This window comes from Doryrhamphus excisus, linkage group LG18, assembly GCF_037039965.1.
Source record: "Doryrhamphus excisus strain RoL-2023G ecotype Guam linkage group LG18, RoL_Dexc_Guam_v1.1, whole genome shotgun sequence".
In the NCBI taxonomy this organism is placed as follows: domain Eukaryota; kingdom Metazoa; phylum Chordata; class Actinopteri; order Syngnathiformes; family Syngnathidae; genus Doryrhamphus; species Doryrhamphus excisus.
This window is the reverse complement of record NC_136374.1, coordinates 7,611,256-7,633,855: the sequence shown is the minus strand read 5'-3', so window position 1 is coordinate 7,633,855 and position 22,600 is coordinate 7,611,256. Positions and strand designations below refer to the sequence as shown.

The following is a 22,600-nucleotide window of genomic DNA, read 5'->3' as shown; positions in this document are numbered from 1 at the left end:
CTACTATGTGTATACTATATACTAAGTAGAGGTAAGGAAATCAGATGCCAATTGCCCTCCAATCCAATACCAATTAGGAGAATGTGTAAGATTACTTGTGTTCAATAAATAACATTTATTCATTTCATCAAGTGTATGCACTGCGGCATAACTTCATTTTACACTCCACTCAGAGCCAGCCAACACAATGTATTACGTTCCAGTGCATACACTTTTGGCTGAGTAGGCATTATTGTACATCATGCTTTATTGTCTTTTTAATTAATTTTCTGTTTTTAAAAGTATTATTGTTTTTAATTATGTGTATGTACGTATAAGTGCAAATAGTGTTCCACCATGCTGAAACAGCATAAAGGCAAATTAAATTAAATTGTACTGAAGCATCAGCAATGAACACATGAATTAAAAATTCAAAAGGACTTGTTTTGCTTTGGTCCTTTACCATAATCGGAGTCCTTAAAGCAGGCATCCATGTGATCTTGGTCATCATCATAATCAAGGCTCTCAATACTGCTGCTTTTCTGGGGTTTCTTAAAGAGCCGCTTTGTGGGCTGTTTGCTGTTGCTGCTGCCACCGATGCCGACGCCCCCGCTGGTCTTCTTGCTGGTCTGCAAGCTGTGCAAGATGCTCTTTGACTGACTATTGTTTCTGGACTGATTGTTGCTCCATGGCTGCTGCAAGCTGTCTGACGATGACAGGTTGGCCATAGACAGCATGCCCTGGATGGCTTCCTGTGTGCTGGGAGATGCTGGTGGTTGACTGAAAATGTGTAAATGAGAAATAGACAACATCGTTATTACACAGCAGTCCCAACTTGAGTGAAGGTGGCAAATACTGTATGTCAGAAAGGCTTGGAATTCCAAAGGTTGCTAAAGGTTGCTAAACCATGACACCAGTGTCACACCCCAACTGTCATAACTACTTTCCACATGCTCCAATCGTCTTCAAATGTTTCACGGTGGGTTGATTTAGATTTGCCAAGTTCCATCCAATTGTCTAGGAGGAGTTCATCTATGGTAGACTTGCGTGGGAGATGGCCCAACCAGGTACCGGACTGCCTTATTTGGGCAGTTCACTGCCTGTGGTCCACATTAATGGCAATGAGTCAGCCAGAATTTACTGGGTGTATCCAGGGAGTTGAGGGGATCTGGTTTGGTGGCTGCAGGATTGGGTGTCTGCTTTTTCCATACGATGTGACCCTGATGGCTTAATCAGCCTGTGATCTCTTAATGGATTGGTTTGCATTAGAACAGGGGTCTCAAACTCACGGCCTGCGGGGACGCTAGTTTGAGGCCCTTGCCTTGATATGAAAGTTTCATTTGTTAATTTGTTTCATTTGTTTTTTGATTTGCTTATTTATTTTTCCATCTTATTCTGTGTTGAAAAATAAAAATTAACATTAAACCTTTATTTAATAATTTAATAATAAATAAAAATTAATTTGTTTAATTTGTTTTTTGATTTGCTTATTTATATTTACATCTTATTTTGTGTCGAAAAATAAAAATCATCATTAAACATTTATTTAATTCATTCATTCATTCATTTTCTACCACTTTTTCCTCACGAGGGTGCTGGAGCCTATCCCAGCTGTCTTTGGGCGAGAGGCGGGGTACACCCTGGACTGGTGGCCAGCCAATCACAGGGCACATATAGACAAACAACCATTCACACTCACATTTATACCTATGGACAATTTGGAGTCACCAATTAACCTAGCATGTTTTTGGAATGTGGGAGGAAACCGGAGTACCCGGAGAAAACCCACGCATGCACGGGGAGAACATGCAAACTCCACACAGAGATGCCCGAGGGTGGAATTGAACCCTGGTCTCCTAGCTGTGAGGTCTGCGCACTAACCACTAGACCGCCGTGCCGCCCATTTATTTAATAATAAATAAACATTAATTTATCATAATTTATAACAATTTAATGTTTTATCAGAGCTTTTCCAAAGAACCAAAACACTGAAAAAGTGGAGGGTATAGCAGAAGCATTGAAGACTGTTATATTATAAATATATTTATTAATATTTAATATAATTAATATTTATTTATATTTTTATTATATATATATATACATTTTTTTTTTTACCTGATGCGGCCCAGCTTTACCCAGACCCTAGCTCCAGTGGCCCCCAGGTAAATTGAGTTTGAGACCCCTGCATTAGACTGAAGTGGGTACACAGTACTGCTATTAAACATCATGTTTGAAACAGTTTTCAGAAAGTTTCAGGTGGTGCTACCAGGCAAATGTTTAAGGGTCAGGCCTGGGACGCTTATCAGTCACCAATTTTTATTCTTTTTTTCCCCAAGATGAACAGCACTGCAAACATTCTTGAGGTTTTTATTTTAATTCAACGACACATGAGGACACATGACTCGATGCTAGTATCTTTAGTATGAAGGGAATCTAAAGATCATGAATGGAATTATAGCATTTGTCCTTATTCACCAGTAGACAGCGCTACTAGAGGCAATGCTTGAATGGATGTTGGCCTAACCCACCATAAAATATGGACACAATGGAACCATGTGGAAGGTAGTTACAATTTTCCATATTTTTCAGTATGGGATGGTACAGGTGTCAGTGGTCACACAGTCAGTGGCTGGAGGTGTTTACACCCTCATAATAAAGATTGCAGATTTAGTCTGCACAGTCTGAATGAGAGAAAAACAGTAGGTGCAAAGACCAAAAATACTTGTGTGCTTCTTTGTGACAGCTTGATACAGCCATCAATAGAATGATTGCACAAGTGTATGAAAATAGCAGCAGCAAGAAAACAGATGAGGGAGAGAGTCTACCTGTTGGTGCTGTAGTCAATCCCGCCCACTTGCTTGCTGGCCTGCAGCAAGTCAAGAATGCCAGCCGCGCTGCCACCTTTTTTTTTGGCCTTTGAGTTGCGACATTTCATCTCTGGCTTGGCTTCTGTGTCTATATGCAGAGTTTCTTCATCGGAAGAATCGGTGCCCTGTTTGAAGACAAAGTATACGTAGGTGTCAAGTGTCAAGAAAGCCATTTATTGACAGTGATGAGGGGAAGAAGCAGGTAGAATGATAACAGAAAAGTTAATCTTCAGTGAAGATAAACATTATTTATCTGTTATAAATATATTGTACATCTAAGCATTAGAAAAAAGAGAAATAAATTAGCCAAAGGTACATAACATAGGCATATATTTTTACGAATAATAGGCCAGGCCAGGCATCGATGCATATTCTGATACACTGGGTGGTGCTATGTATCACGCTTACGGTGTTTCATTGACCTATTATTAGTCAAAATGTATGCTTTCTTTGCCTAAAACCACTAGGTTCGGTATGTTAAATGCCAAAGGCTGGTCCTTGTGTGTGTCGTCCAAATGAGCCTTGGTGGAGAAGTGCTGGGGTACTTCCTCTAAATTTTCAGTTACTCTCCGTTCAGTATATTGGTGATAAAGTGCAGAAATAATTCCAACAACTTGAATAAATTCCTGTTTTTACTGCTACGGGCTCTGAGCCAGCAGTTCCCGCTTCCAAATAGTCTGCAAGGTTTAAAATATTTCTCACCAACTCCCAAGAAAGTTGGAGTATGCTCTCTGACTTCAGAGCTTCAACCAAGCAATCATTGGATGAGATTTGCATTTGGTCACGCCCACAGACTTTGATGGGTGGTTGTGACAGACATGCTAGCTATGCTAGCCCCTATGCTATCTTAGCCTGACCTTTTGGTCCTCTGTGTGCCTCAGCTTGGTCTTCCACCTCCTACCGCACAAACCTCTGCTAGCTTAGCCTGGCCTGCCACCTCCTGCTGCCTGGTCTTCTGCTAGCCTCAGCTTGGTCTCCCATTGGCTACAGCCTGAGCCTTTGCTAGCTGGCCATCCATTGGCCATCCACCTGTTTGATCTCTGGACTCATCTGGCCTGGGTAGCTGGTGAAACAATTTAACAATAATTTTAACACGAGCACTATCCCTGGTTGTCCTGCTTCTTCCTGGACTAGTTTTCCCACAATAGTGGTGCTGTACCTGACCAAGTGTTCCACCAACCGCTGACTCACCTGGTCACCTGGTCCTTTGGCATTGAATTGTCACTACTGTTATTGATGTCCTCCTCTAAGCCACTCTTAAATCATCTTACCCAACTTCCTTTGTGATGTATTTCTGTGTTTGAAACTGTGTTTTATTCCTACTGAAATCACCCTTATTGAGTGTGAAGAGAAATAATGCAGTCAATGGCCGTCTTACAATACAAAAGGGTACATTTTAATACCGTGTTTACTCCTGCTATCAACTGAATCCAGGCCCTGCTTAACATTAGTGCTAATGAATTTGGTGTCTCGTCATGCCGAGGATTAAGTCAATTAAATATTAACAAAAATATATGTTGTCCAAGTATGGATTCAATCAAAAATTGTCTGATTTAAATGTTAATTGACTTCTTCTATCTTAAAGTTGTCTGTGACTCACTAAATTAAATTCAATTAATGCCCTCAACTGCGTCCAATACTAAAAAAACAAAATCCTTCTTAATCTGCTTTAATCTTAACAAACGCACCCGACAAGTACAGAGAAACAGGGGTGCTTGCCTATGACCTGAGGGATCATCGTACCATTGCAGTTATGAGAAACTCCAAGCTACCAAAGTCAAAGGTTAATATCATATGCAAAAGAAATATTGCAAATATTTGCATCTCAACTTTTATGTACGAGCTAGCTGACTTTCAGTGGAGTATTTAGCATTTAGTGTGAACAGTCGAAATCTTCCATGGATTTTCCACTGAAGTTGGAAGAAGAAAGATTGCTTGGGCCAGCAAACAAAGACACAAGTAGGCTGGCTCAGGTTTTGTCACATTACAAATAAATGTGATTCCCTTAATAAGAGAGCCAAGTCTGACTTTTACTTGAATGACCCCCAATATTTTGACAAGTTATAAAATCTCCTTTAAACTGTGTGACAACTGGACATGATCAAAGGGGTGCCCCAAGGTTCTCTACTGGGGGTCCATTTTATTTGCATATATCTTATTTTTATATATTTCTTATATTTTTTATTTGCATTATCTCAACATAAATAATCTCTTTTAGAGATTTCCTGATATTTGCTCTTTTTATATTGATCGACGATCGGGAATAATCATCCGATTGTACACACTCGAACTTCCTAGAACACTCGGCTAGCACAGCCAAAGTCCCGCACGCTGACGTCGTCACACACATCACTCTACCAACAACTCCACTGTAGGGTGAACATTGAGTAAATGAATGATCGGCTCATTTCACCTCGTGCAGAGTAGCTGCACTCATCATATACAACAGCAAAGACCAAACCAAGCAAAACTATGCAAACTTCGGCCTATTAAAAATTTTTATCCAACTCAGACAACTTTTCTAAAGATCATTACCACATGAATATTTATGGAGTTACATACCTTTGTCACCAAGGGCTGGAACTTTGGTTTTTTGGCTGGCTGAATTGGTTCTCTGATTTCTGACAAAACTGCAAAACAACAAATTTGGAATCAAACAACAAGTCAATATACAGTGGATGCTACATGGCTTAATCAAGAGACAACAGCTTGTGTCCAACAGTACAGTGGATGCCCGCATGTTTGTGACTCAGCACTCACAGCTTAGCAGTTTCATGGACTTTTTGGACCAAAATATATTCTTGTGATATTTTTTTTCCAAAATAAACTGCTTTTACACCAGACATAGACTGCTTTTTCACATGAAAAATAATATACATACATATACAGTAAAGTCTCGTTATATCGATATCGGTTATAACGAATTACTACTTATTACAATACTATTTTCATTTCCCGGCAAATTTCTAGTCTTTTATGATATAATTAGCTCCGTTAGTACGATACCCGGTTATTATGATAATCCAGTTACTACGATGCCCTTTTCATCTCCCGCCAGCCAATTTGGTCTGCTTATATCGATACAAAAGCAGCTTAAATCAATCTTTGCTTAAGGATTTCAATACCAAAAAAGAACACGGCGAACGGCTGCTTCCAGTCAACTTTATTTTTCACACTTCCACCACCAGAGCGCAGCACACACACCGATTCCCGCACTTCCTGGTTCACAGGTCATGCTCAAACCGCCCCACATAGCTGGCCAAACACATGCCTGCAACAGAAGAACCAACTGGCATACACACCTATTCCAACGAAGACACAAGCGTACAAATACATGTATTTAATTGTGTTGTATTCAGATATCTTTTTATCGCTTGCAATAATCACTGTTTTTCATATGTACATGCTGGCGTTGGTTCTTCTGTTGCAGGCATGTGTTTGGCCAGCTATGTGGGGCGGGTTGAGCATGACCTGTGAACCAGGAAGTGCGGGAATCGGTGTGTGCTGTGCTCTGGTGGTGGAAGTGTGAAAAATAAAGTTGACTGGAAGCAGCCGTTCGCCGTGTTCTTTTTTGGTATTGAAATCCTTAAGCAAAGATTGATTTAAGCTGCTCGACATTGTTCTATACTATAGAATGTCTATACTATAGAACAATGTCGAGTGCATTATTGCCCACTTTTAATGCAGTTCGGCGCAGGATTGGATATATGGATAGTCCGGTTATATCTGTATTTTTTCCAACTCCCGAGAATATCGATATAACGAGACTTTACTGTATATACATAATCTCTGGACTACAAAGCACACCGGTATAATAACTGTACCCACTAAACTTACAGAGAAAAAAAGAACAGTGCGTGTAACATGAATTAAACAGTAGCCTGCCAGAAAAGTAATGGGAACTAAAACCACAAAAGTTGTCGTTTTTAGCCACAAATTAGCTGCATTACTTGTGTGAGAAAGAAAAAAAAAGAAAAGTAGCCTCCTACACACCAGAAATGGAATATTCAATTAATGCGTTCCAGAAAGCCACAAATGTTAACATTCATTCATTTTCTACCTCTTATCCTCACGAGGGTCGCGGGAATGCTGGAGCCTATCCCAACTGTCTTTGGGCGAGAGGCGCGGTACAGCCTGGACTGGTCGGCAGCCATTCACAAGGCCCATATAGACAAACAACCATTCACACTCACATTCATACCTATGGACAATTTGGAGTCGCCAATTAACCTAGCATGTTTTTGGAATGTGGGAGGAAACCGGAGTACCCGGAGAAAACCCACGCATGCACACGGAGAACATGCAAACTCCACACAGAGATGGCCGAGGGTGGAATTGAACTCGGGTCTCCTAGCTGCGAGGCCTGCACGCTAACCGGTCGCCGTGCAGCCTCAAATTAACACGAACATGTTTTTTTGTTTTACAATTATAGGTTTGGAACCAATTAAGGGTTGGAACTTGTAGAACAGATCAGTGACGCGAAACATATGGCACTAAAAGATAACAATACTCACAGGAAAGGTCTCTCTTTACTGTGTTCTTTTTCCGTCGAATGGGGAACTCGTCAATCTTCAGTTCTCCCTCATCCGAGACGTATTCATACTCATCTCTCACTGGCTTCGGTTTATCCTCTTTTAGGTTTTGTAAGGTGCCAAAATGACTTGTGTTGGTCTGAGGTTTCAGTGTCTTGGACCTAAACAGGAAACAACACACATAGTGATAGTGTTAGATATGAACTGGCATGAAAGAGCTGGAATTGCTACTCCTACGTGTACATTCTGTACATACCCCAGGATTTTCTTGCGTGCCATCGTAAAGCTGACTTTGTCTTTATTGCCCAGCAGCGACATTCTGTCAAACTTGCACTCCTCTTCCATTTTCAGCAGGGAGTCTGGTTTACTATTCTGGAGGGGAAAAAGACAAATAATGTCAGATAAGCAATTCAACATGGATATTGACTGGAAAGCATGATCGTGTACATACAAGTGACAATAGAATGACTCCCATCAACAATCACAGGCAGTAGTTAGACATATCAACCAGGTGAGTAATGGTGCATGTCATTGTAATCCCATTTTTAGGTGGCGTACCGATTTCCCACACAGTACGCATTAATATGCAATTGGCATCATTCATAAGTCCTCCATCCACACAAGATGCCTGATGGCTTCCCTGTGTTGACTGAGTTCGGTATTCAATGCCACCACTTCCATGTAACTGTTATAACTCAATAACAATAAAGATATTGCAGATAGATAATTCAATGGGAAAAGAGCTCACCTTATATTTCCATTTTGCTTCCGTCTTGTTTTTATTCTGCTCTCTGATTTCAAACTTTTCCATATTGTTTTGCTGTAATGTTTCCTTTTCTGACAGAGTCAGAATATTCTTCACACCCTGGAGAAAAATACCATATTACTTGAGTATAATATTGGTCATGTAGATACGTGTGGAGCTGCAGTACACTTCTACACCACTAGCCACGTTTACATGGGGAGTTTTTCTCTTTCCGAATGGAATCTTTCCGAATGACCTTTCCAAAAGCAATGGCATACAGGGAAAGGAATATTCCAATCACGCGTCTACATGCGCCGCTATAATCAACCAGAATAGTTAATGGGGCATGCGCAGTAAAGCGTAAACACCAACATCACGTGATACCGACTTCCTCGAGTTTTTCTTTCACTTGTTGGAATAACTCTGTGTTGCCAGTTTTTCGTTCGTTTTTTAAATCGAAGAACTTCTGGAGCTGCGTGTTACGTCATATCTCAGCATTCGCTGAAAGAACGCAACGGGAACAGGAAAAGATAAAGTTCATTCATTCATTCATTCATTTTCTACCGCTTTTCCTCACGAGGGTCGCAGGGGGTGCTGGAGCCTATCCCAGCTGTTATCGGGCGAGAGGCGGGGTACACCCTGGACTGGTCGCCAGCCAATCACAGGGCACATATAGACAAACAACCATTCACACTCACATTCATACCTATGGACAATTTGGAGTTGCCAATTAACCTAGCATGTTTTTGGAATGTGGGAAGAAATCGGAGTACCCGGAGAAAACCCACGCATGCACGGGGAGAACATGCAAACTCCACACAGAGATGGCCGAGTGTGGAATTGAACCCTGGTCTCCTAGCTGTGAGGCCTGCGCGCTAACCACTCGACCGCCATACCGCAAGATAAAGTTCAATCTTGCTAATATTTTATAATTAAGCACCTGTTTTATATAGATATGTATTTTCTTTTTTAATAAAACTGGACTTGTGAATGGCGTATAGAAGGGTTTCGATTCTGTTCCACAGATGGCGGTAATGCACACGAAAGCTGCTTGCCAACCGCCAATAAACAACAGAAGAAGAAAAACACCACGAAGAAGAACACACCTTGACAACTTTCAGATTGAGCGGGTACAAAATACCTCAATCGGATTAGGGAAAGGAATATTCCACCCCTGTGAATCCGATTATATATTCATTGGGATTGGCACTTTTCTTTCGGAATGAGGTGTATACAAAGGTTAGATTCTTTCCGTTTGAACAAATAACCCGAATGGAATTGGAATATTTGGGTCCATGTAAACATGGCTATTGTTGCCAAACAACATTGGCTCTCAAGTCTATTTGGTGTAGAAAAATACTGTAGTCATCAACACACATCATCTGAATATGTTGCTTACTTTGGTCTTCTTCGGCTGGTCCATCTTACTCAAGATGTCCTTTGCATGGGACTCCAGAGCTGCGAAACTGGAGGGTTTAGGTGGAGGTGGTGAATCTTTGAGATTTTTTATTTTCTTCTTACCTCCATCTTTGACCTTGGGCAATTTAGGAGGTTTAGGAGCCTTGGGCATCTTTAGGGGGTTTGGTGGCCTAGGAGGTTTAGGGGGTTTGGAGGCTTTTTTTCTGGCTATCTCGCTGCTTGGGGAGGGGACCTCAGCCGGCGAGACCGGCTCTTCGGGGTCTGAATGTGTGGATAGCGGGCACTCGACTGGCACTTTAAAACCGGGCTCACATTTTAGAGCTTTTGTTGCATTCTAGAAATGAAAAGAGGGCAAACACAGAATTATATTTATATGAACAATTATATGAACAGTTTTCTATGCTCTAACTGTAAAATTAGTCCATCATAAATATGCAATTCTACATCCTGGAAATTTACTCATCACGGTTGTATCTGGAAGCCATGAACCGAAATAAAAAAGGAATTATTACAGTATATATTCCTAGATGATGTAATACTGTACTTGTACCAAATGGTAGAATACCTCTGACAGTCTAATCTCTCTGGCAAGATCCTTAATGAGCTGTGATGGTTTCATGTTCTCTGGAAGTTCATCTTCATGTTCCAAGAGAGCCTTCCAAGTGAGAAAAAACAAAAGATGTGTCAATATGTGGCTATATTAATGTGACAACAAATGTCAATACCTGTTTTTTAGTCCACGACCTGAAGGCTCCGTTGATGATTTTTGCACCATGGACCAGATATGGTGCAGGCTGTTTATTTGCTTTGTGTAAACCTGAACACAAGTTATTAATTAATTGCTAATAAAATTCCAACTGCAGATACATTTTTATGCACAGTATACATTTTACAGGATACTATTATTCAGTCTGACTCACGGTGTCATCTTAGATAAAAGGCAAAAATATAAAAGGCTATAGTCATCACACAGTAACTTAGCAGTCAAAGGTAACTTTATTCGTCATTAATTGATTAATTTTCTACCGCTTATCCTCACGAGGGTTGCGGGGGTGCTAGAGCCTATCCCAGCTGTCTTCAGGCGAGAGGCGGGGTACAAACAACCATTCACACTCACATTCACACCTATTGTTTATCGACCGATATTCGATCATTTCAACTTGAGTGAGCCATACTATATGAGCTATCACGAGCCGTCACCAGAGTTGTGGTGTCAACAGTACACACAGCAATGTAATAAGTATATATATATATAAGACACTACCAAAAGACACTACCAACATATAATGCAGAATATTAACCAACCACTGTGTATGTGTGCCTTCAATTCATTTACAAAAAACGCAAAAACAAATTATATATTTATTTTGCTTTATTATTATGAAATGAAAATTTCCAAAAATTATTCATGAAAAAAGTTGACATATCTGGAAAATTAGACAGGTCAAAGAGCAATAAGACCAAAGGTCATATAATGAATACTTTTTTCACCTACTGTATAAGTTTAGATATTGTGTATTCTTCGGTATGTGGCCCTCGGTGGAAAAGTTTGGACACCCCAGTGTAGGCCCTAACCAATTACTCGATTAAAACAAACAAGAAACCTAAGATTAATCGACTAAGCAAATAATTGTTAGTTACAGCCCAAGTCCAGATGCGTAGTCGAAAGCACTGCCTTAAGTGAATTCATGAGAATGCCATTCAAATGTGGATTTCCTCTTCTATTTGACAATAGATACAAAATGACTGTGTCAACAAATATCCACTTTGTGGTATGAATTCCTAAAAAGCTTCCCTTAAGCGGACTTGATTGCAGCCATGATTGCACTGAATTGGAAGCAACCCCAAAAAGGAAGCAATTAATATGATCACAGAAAAAAACATTAGAGAGTCTTTCCCCTGCACTGAGAAAGCGCTCAAAGTAATGCTATATTAATGACAAGGCTTTGTGAGTCTGAAATAGCATGCAAAACAAACACACACACACACACACACACACAGATAAAATAGTGGAAATATAAACTAATGAGCAGTGTTTAATTTTGTAATGGAGCAAGTGGTTCTTGCTCAACCAAAGCCTTTGAAGTACGATCTGTGAACGCTAGAATTCACCGCTTAAATGACTGAAATAATATTCCAGCATCTGCTGTGAGTGTGCAGGCTGCAGCTGCCACACATATTTTCAGACTGGTTATTTTTTCCGCTTTCACAAATTTTTTCCACACAGATTGCTAGTAATATGATAGTTGCCATACTTGGGAAAAAACACCACATGCTACAGAAACACACAGCATCAAGGTCATCGAGTGTTCACCTTTGAATCGTTCAAGGAGATGGCGTCCCACGTACCAGCATGCCGTCTCAAAGTTGGGGAATGGGTTGAGGGTTTTGACCTTGAGCCGCTTTTCGATTTCGTATGCTCTAAACACAGTCAGTGGAAAGGTTTCTGCATCATGAAAATGTACATTGTCTAAATGCTACCAGACAAAAAGCCTTGTAAAGGCAGTCACAATAATATGGAGGGTTTTTTTTCCTGCTAAAGTTAAATACTGTAAAAACTAAGTAAATCATGAAATCCTTCAATACGTGGAAGAACATGAAGGAGTGTAGACTGCAGAAGGTACGCATTTAGGGATACTTTAACACATGCATGCATGTTTAGTTCCAAATGTGAAAACTAAATGCTTCATGGTATTATATTCACAAGTTCTCATTTTAATGTAAAACCACCCTTTTTTGTGTTGTTTATGATGTGCTATTGTTGTTTGGATATTTGAGTTGTAGTGAAAGTTATGCTTGAAATGTATCGTTTTAGAAAAAGCTGCTTTTCTCCTTTTTTTGTTGGGAACTGATATTTTCCTGAAAGTTATCTATGTTCTACTTCTGATTACTAAAGAATGAAAAAAGGTAGAAACAAATATTTTTTTGATGCAAGATGAGTGTCTAATATTTCTTTTGGTATCTTTCATGTCATAGAACACAATATTCTGTGTGCCTTGAAAAATCTGTCAAAATGGTCTAAAATGTCCGTTACTGAAGGGGTTGAATTTGGAAAGTTAAATATGAAATTATTAAAATTATTAAAATTGTGTAATTCACTTTTTTAATACTATAGTGAAACAATTTACAAATTATGTCATGAACAATGTATTTATTTCACGATTTATTTATATTTAGTGAAGTCAAAAAATATTTTTTGGTTAAAAAAAATAGGTTTGTCATGATTATTTCAATTTTGGCAGAAAAAAAACCCTCGATGGAAAAAGTGTGTCTTTGATAAAACATGAATTTGAAACCTCATCTGCATCTCCACGCTCAGGTTGTGGACAAAATGGCCAGAGAACGCCAAGCAGTCGACTGGGGTCAGTATTGCGTTGATCCAACCTGCGAACATGTACACATTAGTCAAAGGAAAACAACAGGTTTATCTTTTTTTTTTCATTTAAAACATTTTCTGGTTCATTCACTTGTAGCGTATGTAGACAATTATGTAGAAAATAGGTTTATTGTTTGATGGCTCTCCACTATAGAAATGTTTCTACTCTTTTGTTTGTGAAGCTATCATTTCATGACGAACTGGAAAATGTACCCATAGCTTAAACTTTTTTCATGTGTTGTGGCCAAATTGTCTTCTGTATAATCATTTCAATTTCTTGCATATCCATAATACTTGAACTGACTGTATTACGGATGTTTTGAGTGATATGCTATTCAGGTTACTGCATGTATGCAACTACTGAGGAATTATGTGTCATTATATCTATTGCCATGTGATTGGCTGGCGACCAGTCCAGGGTGTACCCCGCCTCTTGCCCGAAGACAACTGGGATAGGCTCCAGCACCCCCTGCGACCCTCGTGAGGAAAAAGCGGTAGAAAATGAATGAATGAATGAATGAATATCTATTGCCATATTGAATTGAATTGTGAATTATTCAATGATATTGGATAGCTGTTGATGACCTGTAAACTGTGAATGGGAAATACGAATCATTAATATTTACTATAATAGTAAATATAGTCTTTAGATTTGACATACAGTCCCTTGCCATACTGCGCTTCGAATATCGCTCCCTCACTACATCACGTTTAAAAAATAAAAAAAATGCTGTTTTGTGGTTGACTATAGCCTCGTTAGCCTAGTCAAAAAAGATGTAGTTACTATATGTAGTATTCTGGTCACTGGGCATCACTAATGTTATGACACATGACATTAAATTACATTCCCTTTCACACTGCATAGAGACTGGCTATTGAGCCAGCAGAGCAAAGCCGACATGCCATGGCTGAGATCGAGTGGGGAAAAAAAGGTTCTCCTTTCATTCTGTGTGGAAGTGGTAAGCTTTTGGCTTCTTTGTCCTTCTTCACCAATCCATTTGAAACACTTTCTTAAGTTTAGAATAAGTAAATTCAAGAGGCTTACTATGCAGTGATCCCACAGCCTGTGCAATGTGATGTAAACAAAGAATAATAGAGCGTAAAAGTGACTATGGGCTGTTATTTCACTTTTATGTAATGTGAAAACCTGTGTTTAGAAAGTCGTAAACAGGTTGTCTATGCTCTACCGACTTTCTTCAATTCACTAATCAAGGTCGGATCTGGAACCAATAACAAGGGACGACTGATTTTGACGATTTAGACTCAAACTTGCATGCTGTAAAAGTGCGTGCACCCCTGGTATATTATACGTAAGAGGTAGATCTGTGGAATTTGGTTATTTTAAACGAGATTATATTTGCTTTATCTCGCATTGAGGAAAACTACAGGCGGGAAAATAAGTATGTGATCCCCTGTTAATTCTGTAGGTTCATCACAAAAACATAAACATAAGAAAGGTTATACATTAATTCATATTAGATTGAGTGAAATATGTATTTGATTCACAAGCATCTCGACCCCCACACCGTGGTTGGGTGTCCATCAAACACACAAATAAGTTCTCTCCCTTTAAGAAAGTCCTCCTAACCTCAATTTGTGTGGATAAAAGACACCTATCACGCAAACTCTCTTCCATTCACACATCTCCACCACATTGGGCAAGACCAAAGAGCTGACCTCAAGATTGTACAAGATTGTTGACGTACTGTATACAAGACTGGAATGGACTACATGAGCATCAACAAAATTGTAGACCTACACAAGACTAGAATGGGATAAAAGATTCATTCATTCATTTTCTACCACTTATCAAGGGTGCTGGAGCCTATCCCAGCTGTCTTCTGGTGAGAGGCAGGGTACACCCTGGACCGGTCACCAGCCAATCACAGGGCACATATAGACAAACAACCATTCACACTCACATTCATACCTATGGACAATTTGGAGTGGCCAATTAACCTAGCATGTTTTTGGAATGTGGGAGGAAACCGGAGTACCCGGGGAAAACCCACGCATGCACGGGGAGAACATGCAAACTCCACACAGAGATGGCCGAGAGCGGAATTGAACGCGGGTCTCCTAGCTGTGAGGCCTGTGCGCTAACCACTCGGTCGGCGTGCAGCCAGGATAAAAGATATCAACACAATTGTACATCTGCACAAGACTCAAATGAACTAGAAGACCGTCAACAAAATTGTAAGCCTGCACAATTAGAATGAACTACGAGAGCATCAACAAACTTGCAGACCAACACAAGATTGGAATGGACTCAACCTGTGCAAGACTGGAATGGAGTAGAAGACCATCAACAAAATTTCAGGTTTACACAAGATTGGAATGGATTGTAAAAGCGTCAACAAAATCATAGACCATAACAAGACTGGAATGGACCACAAGATCAACTAGGTGATCAGATCATAATGGAGGTCTTGGTATGCATCAGGTGAGCAACCTAAGGAAACATCAGCCCTCCGTGCATCTAAACTACTAAACAGCCTTTTGGCTTGCCATTAAATACTTGTTTCACTCAATCAAATCCAAAATACTTTAAAAGCTTTATTCCATGTTATTTCTATATAAGATTATATATAAGACTGCAGCGTGGCAGTTTTACCTGATGGGATGAAGAGCGTCTGTCCTTGCTTGAGAGGGCATTTGTAACACTTGTCCACCTGGTCAGCAAAGAACATTTCACTATGACTGGATGAGGACCTCCAGCGCTCGTACAGAGACAGGTTGGCTGACGTGGGCTTGATGAGGAAGAAGATCTTCTCTCCCTGGAAGTACACGGCATGCAGAGTCAATTTCCTGAATAGTATAGCAAATCATATACTGTGGAACCTCAGTTAGTGTACGCCCTGGTTAGCACATGTTTTTGGTTAACGTCAAAAAATTTATGCCAGGTTTGAATATATTTTTAGCATAGAAAATGGCATGCAACACTGTATTCTTAGCAGCCTATTAGCTTGCTAATACATGGAAACAGGAAGTAGAAGTCAGCTTCGTCCCCAGTCTATGATGTCATCAGCATTGGTTCTGTAGTTCTTTGCTAACTAACAGTTACGCCACAAGTCTTTAATAGTTAATAGTCTTAGTATTTAATAGTCTTTTAATAGTTTTACATCAGGGGTGGGCAAACTGCGGCCCACCAAGCGTTTGAATCCGGCCTGCCAGTTGCTCTCTAAGTATTTCAACTTTTAATATACAAACTGGCAACATGACTTGCAAGACGGATGTTTTATTTTGTATAAAAAATAACTAAATTGTAAAATTAAATTACATAGTTTGATGTGGTCTGATGTTTAAAGTAATCCTGAAAAAAGGGACATGAGAACATACAGCTGATAGTACAACACTTTTACAGATAAAATTAGACAAATAATTCAAGGACAACTATAAGCATAAAAGAGTATGTGTGTGTATGTGTGTTTGTGTGTGTTAAATATATGTTCTGCCCCCCCCCCGGACAATTTTGTTAACTCAATGCGGCCCACGAGTCAAAATATTTGCACACCCCTGTTTTACATGAATAAAACAATTCTAAACTTGCATATTTCTTAGGCTCCATTTGGCTTATTTTGCAGCCGTGATCAAAAGATGAGCAGAGACTTGAGGTGAGAAACAAGAAGATGAAGGAGAACAAGAAATAACTCATGGCAAAACAGGAAGGTGGTGTCCATGTTGATCTGGCTGCCACATCGTGTCTTAGGTAACAATCATGTCTTCATTGAAGGTAAAAGTAACTTTAAATGTTCATTTAACCCTTTCATTCAGCATTTATATGTATTTATATACATTTAGAATTGTTTTCTGCATGTTAACCTATAATAGTTTTGGCTTCCTGGAACAGACCAAATGGATTTATATGATGTCTTATAGGAAATTTGATGCGGTTAGAGTACATTTTGGTGAGAGTTGGACCTTCTGGAAGGGATTAATGACACTCACCAAGGTTCCACTGCACTAAATACCAAACATATTTTTCAGCATGTAATTGCCAATATCCAATAGCAAGCAAATAATCAGTAAAAATACATAATCCTATTCATTGGATTTAATATTATTGTATTTTTTTGGAATTGTTTATTTTATTTTTGTTTACGCTTGCATTTTTTACACATTTTTCTTTCTCTCGTTCTCTCTAATGCAGCACAATTACTTCACAATCATTTATTTGGGACTTTTATTATTCATCACCGTCTTGGTTTTTCTCTCTCTTGATGGATGTTGACGGTCCATGTTAGTATGCGGTAACATACACGTCACTGTACATCTAATATATCACCACATTGATGAATAGAAGCACTATAATGCACCACCAAGTCAGTTGAGCTAGGTGTGTATGAGGTGTGTTAAGAAGCAGAGCTACAATGCCATCTACTGTACATAGTTGTAAAAACATGCCAAATCTGTTTTGCCAAATACATTCATTCATTTTCTACCGCTTTTCCTCACGAGGGTTTTGGAATGTGGGAGGAAACCGGAGTACCCGGAGAAAACCCACGCATGCACGGGGAGAACATGCAAACTCCACACAGAGACGGCCGAGGGTGGAATTGAACCCTAGTCCCCTAGCTGTGAGGTCTGCACGCTAACCACTCAACCGGCGCGCCGCCCTTGCCAAATACATTCATTTTAAAAACCATATTGCAGGTCTTTGCTGCTTCGTTGTTGACTACGGCCTATTATTATTTAAAAAAATATATTCATTATTCTGTATTTTTGGCTGAAATGATGCTTGTTCAGGCATAAAAATAAGTACATGAACTATGGTCTGGGTACGTGTATCAAGATTGCTGTTGTTTACAGCTTATTTTCAGAGAGCTAGTCCTTTGTTTGTCTCTAATAATGTTTAAAAAAAACAAATTACAGGGTCATGAACAGGTTTTCTATGCTATAACTACAAACATATTTCATTTATAAATGAACGGCCAGGTCCGGAATCAATTAACCACATTAAACGAGGGATTAATTATGTAGTGCCAAATCTACCTGTGGTCATGGTGGGCCGCCAAAAATAAATGAATGATTGGGAAACACTGCATTGGCATACAGCCCGGCTTCCCATCAAATTCCCATCCCCGGGACAATACCTTTAATACATGATACCAGACAGAAGCACCGCCGCACTCGATGTGGAAGTCTGTGTAGCTGTCCTTCACGCAGATGAGACAGTATTTTGTGACTTTTGGCTTCCCGAGCAGAGCGTCGTCAGGCCAGTAGTTCTCTACCCAAGATAACCTCCGCACGATTTGAGGACTCTCCACGATGTTGTTCATCCTGTTCCAGAGAAAAGGGTTCAACATGGACATCATGGACACACGCAAACAGCAGAATGCTACAATGAGGTGAGCGCCTGTGGTACCTTGAGTCGGAGAACTCCAGATTGATGACGTTTAATACTTTCTTTCTGTTTGTGCTGTAGTAATAATCAACAAACTCCTTCAGCTTCATCTTGCTATCCGTCTGTTTTGTCACGTCAACAACATCAACGCCGACATCGGGACCTGAGATGGTAAGCATAAAGACAAAGAGAATGTCGTTATTTAAAAAAGAGCAAACAAGATGAAAGGAACAACAACATTAAATGACAGCTTACCAAACATAAGGTTAAGATCAATATTGCACAGTAACAAAATATCAAATGATGGAACGGAATGAGTAAGTAAATTACAAACATGCACCCCCCACACAATTTTTGTAAACAACTGAACCTTTGCATAACAACTTTTCTATGTTCTGTAGTTGTAATGACATGTTTAGGCCAGCAGAGGGAGCGTCATGGTGCTGAGTAATTCAACAGGGAGATTGCACGTGCAGCTGATTAATAAACGAGCTCAATCATGAGAAGACTCCCACTTTGGATCTCTCTCTATTGTTTCACAATCCTGTTCTTCTAGTCCAGATTCCCCCGGTCTGGAGGTGGTAACACTTGTCTGTGTCTAGGTCTGTTTTCCTTGTCTTCCTTGTCAGAATTAACTCAATGTGCATTGGTGTCAGCACCCAAACAAAAAAAAAGTGTGGGTTCCCAGAACATTGTTGCCAACTTTTCAGCAAGAAAAAAAGCTACTGGCCTTTTTTTGGTCTCAAAAAAGTTTTACAATAATAGTGTTTAGTAACACTTTGTGGGACATTTCACAACCCAGCAACATTGTTGTGACCTGGTTAAATAAAAGGTTTGTTTGTCCAGTCATATTTTTCATGTTACCTTTCTTAAAATCCCGGACGCCTCCCTGGTGAGGTGTTCCGGGCATGCCCAGCCGGGAAAAGGCGCCGGGGCAGACCTAGGTCACGCTGGAGGGATTATGTCTCACAGCTGGCCTGGGAACGCCTTGGTGTCCTCCCGGTGGAGCTGGAGGAGGTGGCCAGGGACCGGGAAGTCTGGGCTTCCCTACTAAGACTGCTGCCAAGCGGAGGAAAATGGATGGATGGATGGACCTTTCTTAAAATGTGTGTTAAAAAGTCTTGCCTCATTCTCGTAGACCCAATCTTGTTGTCGTGAGTTGGGTGTCTTGTGGTTTATCTCATGGCCATCCCTAGTAGAAGTACTTCTTTCCTCTACTTAAGCGTTTTTTTAATTTTCTTTATTTCTGTTGATGATGTTGATGAAGCAGGGCGGCACGGCGGCCGAGTGGTTAGCACGCAGACCTCACAGCTAGGAGACCAGGGTTCAATTCCACATTCGGCCATCTCTGTGTGGAGTTTGCATGTTCTCCCCGTGCATTTGTGGGGTTCCTCCCACATTCCAAAAACATGCTAGGTTAATTTGCGACTCCAAATTGTCCATAGGTATGAATGTGAGTGTGAATGGTTGTTTGTCTATTTGTGCCCTGTGATTGGCTGGCGACCAGTCCAGGGTGTACCCCGCCTCTCGCCTGAAGACAGCTGGGATAGGCTCCAGCGACCCTCATGAGGAAAAGCGGTAGAAAATGAATGTTGATAAAGCGGCATCATTTTATCGTCCCATATATGTTAAAGGTGCTGTCTGTCATGGTTGGATTAAAGTAAATGCAATATCCCACTCTCTTCCTGCTCAGCCAGTTCCTGTAGGCATTATACAGTAAAAGTGTATTTGCTATGCAGATAGCTGCAAATAAGGAGAACTTTCTTAAGCAAGCTGAAGCTTGCCTCTAACTAGCTCACTGCAATAGCGACCTAGTTGGCAAAAGCAGTCACTCCACATGCATCATCTTAAGAATCAGAGTCCCATTATAATGTGTTTATGAGTAAAGGTGTCCCACCAGTACCACAGTACTTAAACAGCAGTTAAAATCAACGTAATGATGAGAGTTTAAGTAAAAGCACAGGAAGGTTAGAAATGAAAACAGTCACTTGGTTTTCCTACCGACATAATTTTCTACATCACTGATGTAGAAGGTGGGGGGAGGCATTGACATGCCAAGACCATCCTTCTTCTGAACCAGGACAGGCTCCTCAAAGCCGTTCTCCTCCAGGTAATCCATAGTCAGCTGACTGCCACCTAGTTTCACCACAATATCATCGGCACTGGAAACAACACAAAACAATCAGCACATAGATTCATCAGAAATGGGCATTGAAGTAAAAAAACTGTGTTTTCATGCAGAAAACACTCCTAAATCCAAGGCCAGCAGATCAAGAAGCATTACAAAAGCATTACAAGAGTTTGAGACCCCTGCTGTAGATACATCTGTTTACAAATGGAATACTGCATCAATGATAAGCTGTAAAAGATGCGCTTACCTTGGAAATGTTCTACTTCTTAGCTCCTTTATGAAAACTTGACTGCCATTCTGAACTGCTCTGATATCTGTGCTTTGCCCTGTGTCATGCTTGCTCCAATTCTTTTTCTTTTTTACTAAAGACAAAAGAGAAAACACAAATGAAGAATTACCAACAATGAAACAAATGTCATGTTCCCCACTGCAAGAAGTTACTGAACCCAAAAGAAGCCATGGCTGCATAAAATCAAATGACGGTGGATACATTCTATAAAATACTCCAAAAGATGTTTTAACTCCTAATTGACTCGGGACTGCAAGAAACCACCAGCACCATATGTTTTTATGGCACTTATAATTTCTATTAATTTTAGTAAAAAAAATTTGTATCATTATTATTTTCACGTTTTTATTTATGGTATCTTCACTACCATTTTATAGTATAATGATATTTAAAGCCCTTTGTGACACTGTCTGTGAAAAGTGCTGTGTAAATAAATTAGACTTACTTAATTACGTACTTACAGTATGTTGCATAAACAGGGGAACCTCAGTTAGCATACACCCTGGTTAGGTTAGGTTCATTTACACCAAAATCTTGCCTCTGTTTGCATATATTGACTGAAAATCATTTAAATAGAGACATTTATTAGTGTCTTATGAACATTTTGGCTATTGTGACTCTTCATTGGGCCCATTTAACACATTTAAGATGTTTATGGCTTCTTAAGGGTTAATATACTGAAAATACTGCAACATAGTTTACAGCAGTGGAACTATAGCCAAAAGTAGACATTTAGAAAGGAATATAAATATTTTACATAGTACATACGTGTGGATTTGCCGTGGGTCTTCTCGCAGTTTGGACAATGATATATGTCAATATCTGGAGCGTCATCCTCATCCACACCAACACAACTGAAAACAGTGAAAAACACATGACTCAAATAGTTACAAGAACTATTCAGATAATATCTTAGATGGCATGACGTACAAAGAAAAGCATTTTGCCCAAACATAACATAGTATTTCTCTTATTATAACAGTTGCCAACAAGTCCAATAACTAGATGATTATCTCACAAGATTAAAACGTGCCCATATTTCTCCATCCATCCATCCTTTTTCTATGCCGCTTATCGTATTGCTTATCCTATCCTATGTTTTATTATAGGGTCGTGGGGAAATGCTGGAGCCTATCCCAGCTGACTTTGGGCAGGAGGTGGGGTACAACCAAGCCAGTCAATCGCAGGGCACATACAGTATAGACCAGGGGTGCTCACACTTTTTCAGCATGCGAGCTACTTTTAAAATGACCGAGTCAAAATGATCTACCCACTACAAAAATGCAAAACATCTATTTATTTTCAAATGTATTGAGGATTATTTGTACGTACAATGTATGTTGATGTACCTTACATAACCAAATGAGCTAATATTGCAAAACACACATAATTAACTATTAACATTTTTTGTAATTACCTGAGTTTACTTTGATGACTTGCACTGAATTGAATCAGCCAGGGATGCATAGTCCGGACAGTAGCTGCTGATAGCCAGGTTAGCCAGGCAAACGCACTTTGAAAAAGACATTGTGAAAAAAAGTCCACCTCCCATTCCGTATGGAAGTGATATGTTTTTGCCTTTTTACTTGGTCCAGCTCCTTCACTCATTTTAGTGACCATAAACTTTAGCGAGGGCTTAAAATCTGACGCAATTCGCCGACTAGCTCAGCACTTTGCATCGTTGTTTACGCATGAGCGGTGACCTAAAGGTCAAAATTCAGTTGTCATCTGACTGGTTGTCCTGTATGTCAATCAAGTAACGGGGATGGATGATAGGCTGACATCGCAAGTTCTGCTGCACTTAGAGACGTTGTTTGATTTGATTGGTCACCCGAAGGGCAACATTCAGTTGTCATCTGAATGGCTGCCCTGTATATCAATCAAGTGACGGCATTGATGCTAGGACGATATTTTTTTA

The 22,600-nt window shown here is 39.9% G+C and overlaps 1 protein-coding gene across 3 annotated transcripts in view; it reads right to left on the bottom strand.

The window, feature by feature from the left end:
* phf2 (PHD finger protein 2) overlaps nt 1–22,600 on the bottom strand; it is a 40,527-nt gene that overhangs the window by 4,713 nt on the left and 13,214 nt on the right. For 2 of the 3 annotated variants that reach the window (XM_058054939.2, XM_058054940.2), the window contains exons 2-18: nt 21,451–21,536; nt 20,641–20,755; nt 20,264–20,424; nt 18,284–18,425; nt 18,012–18,198; nt 15,533–15,695; nt 12,839–12,926; nt 11,857–11,963; nt 10,268–10,359; nt 10,108–10,197; nt 9,523–9,876; nt 8,127–8,243; nt 7,635–7,750; nt 7,361–7,539; nt 5,409–5,476; nt 2,805–2,971; nt 443–759 (exon numbers count right to left, since the gene is read on the bottom strand). In XM_058054939.2, coding sequence (XP_057910922.2) covers nt 443–759; nt 2,805–2,971; nt 5,409–5,476; nt 7,361–7,539; nt 7,635–7,750; nt 8,127–8,243; nt 9,523–9,876; nt 10,108–10,197; nt 10,268–10,359; nt 11,857–11,963; nt 12,839–12,926; nt 15,533–15,695; nt 18,012–18,198; nt 18,284–18,425; nt 20,264–20,424; nt 20,641–20,755; nt 21,451–21,536 — 2,549 coding nt within the window. The remainder of the gene's footprint in view (nt 1–442; nt 760–2,804; nt 2,972–5,408; nt 5,477–7,360; nt 7,540–7,634; nt 7,751–8,126; nt 8,244–9,522; nt 9,877–10,107; nt 10,198–10,267; nt 10,360–11,856; nt 11,964–12,838; nt 12,927–15,532; nt 15,696–18,011; nt 18,199–18,283; nt 18,426–20,263; nt 20,425–20,640; nt 20,756–21,450; nt 21,537–22,600) is intronic. The other variant, XM_078798426.1, reaches the window with a different exon arrangement.